Here is a 6,573-nt window from a genome sequence, read left to right on the forward strand (position 1 = left end):
GTCAGGATGTGACGGGGAGACAAACTAAAACAAGTCGATGTGTTTTTCCAACACACATTCAGAAGTTGGCTATTGGATCTGATGTTGATCAGCTCAAACGAGAATATAAAAGCTGGCGAAACTGAACTGTTTCCATTTTACCCACATATCTCTGAGAAGTCGGTGCTGTGATTTCCATACTGAGATTTTAAACTGGGATTGTTTAGTTTTAAAATGAAGACAAGTCTTTTGGGAATATTGAAAAAATAATGAAGTAAATCTCCACAAGTAGGAAGGTAGGCCGAAGGTTTTGCTGTTTGAATGTTAAGACAGATGTGAAACAATGAACAGTTCAGTTAAAATGTCTTAGCATTTGTTTTTTGTTTTTTTTTTTATTGAAGGAGGACTATGAGACTAATAGCAGCTCTTTCTGGGAACACGCTGCCAGTCAGCATGTTACTGAGTGCCTTCTTTCTTCCAGGTGCGACGTTTGTTCCCTTACATTCATTTAGAGAAAACACATGAATTGTATGTTAACCTGCCGCAGCTCAACGGGAGTTTAGGGATAATGAAGTTTCTCTGCTGACAGACGACCTTCGTTGACATTATGTCCATCGTTTGTTTGTTTTGTTTTTTTACAGGTGCTTTGGCTATGTACTGTGATAAGAAACCAGCGGCCTTCAATATCACTGCACCAAGCAACATTGAAGCTCTGAGTGGATCTTGTTTGGAGATCCCCTGTAGTTTTACAACAAATCATCCAAAATTTAACAGAACCAATAGTGTCCATGGAGTTTGGATGAAAAATAATTTAGACTTTGACTCTAATCCAAATTATGTAATTTTCAACAGCAGTAAGTCAGTAAACACCTTTTCATTGGAGTTAAGCGGAAACCTTGCAGAGAACGACTGCACCACTCTGTTTCCTGATGTTAACTCAAGTCACACAGACAAATATTTCTTCAGGATTGAGAACGGACAATTCAGAGCAACAGGCTGTGCTCATCCTCTCAATATAACAGTCACAGGTAAGATAACTTTCTTTTAAATATTTTCTTCTATTTCTAAAGCCTAAATGTGGTGATTTATGACTTATCATTATCAGTTAGATATGGCAATTCATCATGACATCAGAAATTTAAAGAAGTTAAGCATGACAGCAAGAGGATTAATTATTTTTAAACATTCATTTATTGCTTCAGCAGAATTACATAATGGCTTCATTTACTGATCTGCTCAGGAAAGCTGCTGAAGCAAAAAGTCAAAAAACTGACAGAAAAAATATAAATCAGTGTCTAGTGCAAATGTGTCAAACTCAAGGCCCGGTTGCCGTTGGCCCATTGTAATTTTTTAAGTGATCCTCTAAACTCCAAATTACTTTTTTAACTCCTTCCGGTTTTTCACAAATCTGCAAAATTCACACAAAATAAACAAATCTTCATTTTTTTTTTCAGATTTTACTGCACAATTTCTCTAAATTTGACAGAGTGAATTTAAGTCATTGTATTAAACAGCAGTCAATATATTTTACAGTTGTTCTTCTTTTGTTTTGTTTGTTTTTGTTTGCATATAACCTTGTTTATTCTTTTATTACACTATGTTCAATAAATCAAACTACTATGTAGGCTTTTCTTTGTACGATTATGTATTTGTAACTAATTTATGTGGAAATAAGAGGTCTTGGGAGCCTCGTTGTGGGCTGATGAATGTATGCAGCAGATCATATTTACATCCATTTACTGTTGAACTCTTCTCATCAGTTCATTTTTCTTTTTTTTTTTTTTTTTGTCATTGCATATATTGTTATTCCCAGATTCTCCCTGGAGTCCTACCATTTATGTTCCCTCTGACCTGAAGGAGCATCAGTCTGTCACTGTAACCTGCTCAGCTTTCACTCCCTGTCCAAACTCACCTCCTGAACTCACCTTGAATCTCCAACAAGACTCTCTCAGACACACAGAGAAAACAGAGATGGAACCTTTACAACTAAAATCCAGGAGATCATCACTCTGTCAGACACACATGATGGATACAACATCAGATGTTCTGCCAGATATCCTGTGATTGGAGGAAACAAGACAGCAGAGACAGAAGTGACTCTCAGTGTTTCATGTAAGTGATCCTGTCAGCAGGTCATGGTTCAGCTGGTTCTGATCAATAAAGTTCATGTGTCTCATTTTCCTCAGATGCTCCTAAAGACACCTCAGCATCCATCAGTCCATCAGGTTTGGTGTCAGCAGGTAGCTGGGTGGAGCTGAGCTGCTCCAGCAGAGCCAAACCTCCACCCACATTCACCTGGTTCAGGAAAAGTGAACATGGAGACATTAATGTGTCTGTGGGGCCAATTTATGAACTCCAGTTGAACAACATGACAAATATAGAAAGTCATTTTTGTGTGGCTGCAAATATTCTCGGTAATCAGACAACGTCATGGAGTCACTTGAAAAATACAGGTAACATCTGAGTTTCATTTCTATTTATTTCTACTTCTCTATATCACTGTAACCTTTATAAAGATGGAATGTTTTACATTTCACAGTACAACCTTCTCTGTCCTATACTGCAATACTTTATTTGTTATCTCTTTATTATTGTGTTTCTTTCCAAGAAATGGGGATGCAGACAGTTCTTGGCTTAGTTATTTTGCTGTTTATTTACGTTGGGATCATCGTCTTGGTTTTCTTAATTTGGTGAGTAGAAACATGCAGCTTCCTCAAGTGTAGTTGTAAGTTCCCATCCTGTGGTGCCCTGGGCAGAGTTCTCCACCACATTTACTTGTACAGTAGTTCAAACGCAAGGACATGTGTCAGTAAAAAAAAAAAAGTCAGGCTGTAAAAATAGATCAGAATTATTCTGATATCACTCCAATATTTTTCCAGTTTCATCAAGTCCAAACAGCAATCTCCCCAACAGCCTGAGGTCAGAAAATGGAATTAAACCCATACGTTAAATTTGACACCATTAGCACAAAGTGAAATATTAATGTACTTTTTCTTTTCTCCACAGGCTGAACCAGATGAGGATGTTACAGTTCAAATGCCTCCTGATAAAACTGAAGAACTCCAGTATGAGGACATGAACGTTTTTCAGGGACGACCAGAAGCTTCCAATGAATCTATAAAGCAGAGAGGACAGGAGGAGATAGTTTACTCCCAGATCAAAAAGTTCAGGGCAAGAAACTGCTCAGTGCAGACCTCTGACAGTTCGGAGGAAACTTACATTGAAATGAAACATCAATAACTGCTGTTGTGCGGTCACAGAAACATATTTTTTGTCTTTACGTCAGATCTTTATGATTCTCTTTCCCTGTTGCACTTAATTTCTCCATAGTTTTATCATTTGGCTTTTTGGAGGCTTTCTTCTGGGTGATGAAGTTTGTCAGACTTGACAGCATGTCTGCCACAACTCATGCGTTTTTTTTTTTTTGTGATCTTAAAATACATCCACAGTTGTGCCTCCTGTTAACGCAGATGATTCAGTTAACCTATGAGGAGTGTGTGGAAGGAAACCCAAATGGTTTGATCTGAGTCATATGCTTTAAAAGACAGTTGTCCCTGACACCGACGTGTCAAGTTTTTAATTTGGGGAAAGTTGCAATAAAAATGCTCTCGCTAAGTTTTCTGAAATTTCTGAAATAAATTGGTGATTCTAACTGAGCTAAAACAAAAAAAAAGTTACCTTGAATTTAATTTCAGTACCTGAAAAAGAACCTGTTTGTGCATTTTTTTTTATTTTTATGTATAACCCTAACAGAAAGTATGGGGCGTGCCCTTTAGGCAGAGCGCAGAAAGAGCATGTTAATCCCTCTGACATGCATTCGGAAAATATTTCTCAATTTTTGAAAGCGGAAATTTGGCATGATCCTCCATTGTTGTGTCTCGGATTTATTTCCATGTTGTACATCCAAGAAATCAGCATTTCCATGCTAACAGAATGAGGCATGACATAAAGCAAGCAGCTACCTGGAACGAGAAAGAGCTTTGCTCATGCCAGGCTGCTGCCAAATCCTGTGTGCAGCGTGGGAAGAGATAATTCCGTTCAATAGTTTTTTTAACAAAAGGTACTTCCTCATGTGAAACTGACCCTGGTATAAATTCTGTCTAAGACCTTAGATAGAGGATATATTTTGTAAGTAGGTTTCGAAATTTAAGAGAAAAAGAGGGGAGACATCGCTGTTGTTTCTATTAAAGAACATCATTGAAGTCAATTAATTCAGATTGTTTTTTTTTTGTGTGTTTTTTTTCACTTATTTTGCAGGTTCCATCATATCTTACAATAAATCGTATTGGATAGACAGACCTGTTTCACAACTATGTCATTATAATTTTTTCAGGTGTTTAAATCTCAGATAGAATTTTGTTGTTTACTCACCCAATAAATTACTGATTAAAACCAAAATCTAGCCAAGTTCAGTTTATTATTATTATTATTATTAAAATAGAAACGCATTTTCCTCACACTCCAAAATTCTTAGTTTGTTCGAGTTACTCAGAGGCCTGGCGCTCTGCAGAAGAACAAGTGGACCATAAACCCCCCTCTAACAAACCTAATAGAAACAAAGATGGCTTGTACCTGTTGCGTTTCTGCCTCCATCTGCTGGATTTTCTCTTTCAAGTCAAGTTTATCAGTTGATTGCTCTTTGCACATTGCACAGTGGTTGGTACTGGTTTGTTCTGCAAAATTATTTGTGTGAAAGATTATTTTTAAATTTGAGAAGTGCCTTTTTATGTACTAATGGTAACAATCATTTTTAAGGTTTATAATTTCTTAGTTTCAAGGCTTAAACTTGACCATTATCGTACTAAAAACAGTAGATATTTGATATTGCAAATCTGTAAATCCATGTAACATTTCTATTCCTGGAAAAAAAAAAGTTCTACAAAAGAAAAACTGTCAGAGTTTCTATTTTCTCACGATTACAATTTTTTTATTTATGTTGAAATTAATTTTGAGCACAGAGCTGTATGATACTGACTTTTTTTCCACATTATTCTCTGTCACTTTCTTGATATTTGGTTTGTGAAAAATGTTAATAAAATACTCAGGAACTTTGATTCTTGTCCCCTTTTGTTTCTTCTCAAGAAGAGTTTAAACAAATTAAAATTATGACTTACCATGTTGGCTGTAAATGGTCTTTACCTGCACCATTAAATCTCCTCTGAATTCTCATCTTTCATCACTTTTCTCAACCATATTTATTGGTGACGTTTCATTACAAACAATTAAGTTTAGTTCTTTCTTCATGAACTGTCAGAGTGAATATGAGTTCACTTAGATGGCAGGTAATCCGTCAAACCTGAACCTGGAAAGTTTTAAGACTTACAGGAGTTTAAAGTGGTACAAGCCTGTATTGCAAAAGATTGATGGTTTCAGATGTTATTTGCATGCGGCTGTAAGTTTTTCACTTGTCTGTCTGAGATGTTCAGATGTTACGTCATTCTTCAGATAAAAAGTTGTGAAAATTTTTGAAAAAGAAGGAAAAAAGGAAGTTGGTTGTGTCGTTTTGTTACATCCTCTTTGTGACGACCGCTCTTTAGTTTTCTTGGTTAAAGTCTTTTCATTACGTTTAGGTTCTTTAAAAATATATATATTTTTAAAAATCCATCTCTATTTATATTATTGAATAATAAATCTGCTGTTAGTGCATCATCATGACACTTTTGTTAAACGTCATCCCTTGCAGGATTGTGTCACGTTGATGAATTCTGAAAATACCAACTTCCTTTTTTTGCACAGAGCAATAGGAAAACACTGAGGACGAAGCGTAAAGATGTAAGTCTAAGCTCAACATGACCAGACAATGATATGCATGGTTAAACATTATTTACAGTTTGCACAAATTCTTATTTAAGTCATTGTATGCATGGGAAATGACAACAATTTGGTAGCAAGCAAGGATTTTAATAGAGGGGCATTTCTTACATAGTAAAATTTGCTATACCTTTTTGTAACCTTTAGACAATTACAAAGTCGCCCTTCTATCACCTGAAGAACATCTCCAGGATTAGAGGACTAATGTCTCAGCCAGATCTAGAGAAACTCATCCATGCGTTTATCTTTAGTCACATTGATTATTGTAACAGCATCTTCACAGGTCTGTCCAATAAATCAATCAAACAGCTTCAGTTGATCCAGAACGCTGCTGCTCGCGTTCTCACTAAAACCAGGAAAATAGAGACATAACACCAGTTTTAAAGTCCCTCCACTGGCTCCCTGTAGTTCAAAGAATAGACTTTAAAATACCGTTGTTAGTTTACAAATCACTGAACGGTTTAGCACCACAATACATCAAAGATCTGCTGTTGTTGTATCAACCTTCCAGACTCTCAGGTCTTCTGGTTCTGGTCTGCTCTGCATCCCCAGAACCAGAACCAAGAGAGGAGAAACAGCTTTCAGCATCTATGGACCAAAAATTTGGAACAAACTTCCAGAAAACTGTAAAACAGTAGAAACCCTGACTTCCTTTAAATCTCAACTAAAAACGCACCTGTTTAGAATTGTATTTGAAATGTAATATGTAACAATGTATTGTTTCTTCCATGATGCATGACTTTGTGTTCTTGGGTTTATGATATAAAGCACTTTGAAATGCCT

General features: G+C 36.3%; 1 protein-coding gene across 1 annotated transcript; it reads left to right on the forward strand.

Annotated features, from left to right (window-relative positions):
• Positions 1-387: 387 nt before the first annotated feature.
• LOC129364921 (sialic acid-binding Ig-like lectin 12) lies at positions 388-3,558 on the forward strand. Its single transcript, XM_055037869.1, is given in 8 exon segments — positions 388-460; positions 621-1,007; positions 1,793-1,939; positions 1,942-2,091; positions 2,166-2,432; positions 2,588-2,669; positions 2,859-2,898; positions 2,986-3,558. Coding segments are annotated over 8 exon segments (1,380 nt in total). The 3' UTR covers positions 3,220-3,558.
• Positions 3,559-6,573: the final 3,015 nt, after the last annotated feature.

Source organism: Poeciliopsis prolifica, unplaced genomic scaffold (assembly GCF_027474105.1).
Source record: "Poeciliopsis prolifica strain line A6 unplaced genomic scaffold, Auburn_PproV2 SCAFFOLD012, whole genome shotgun sequence".
NCBI lineage: Eukaryota > Metazoa > Chordata > Actinopteri > Cyprinodontiformes > Poeciliidae > Poeciliopsis > Poeciliopsis prolifica.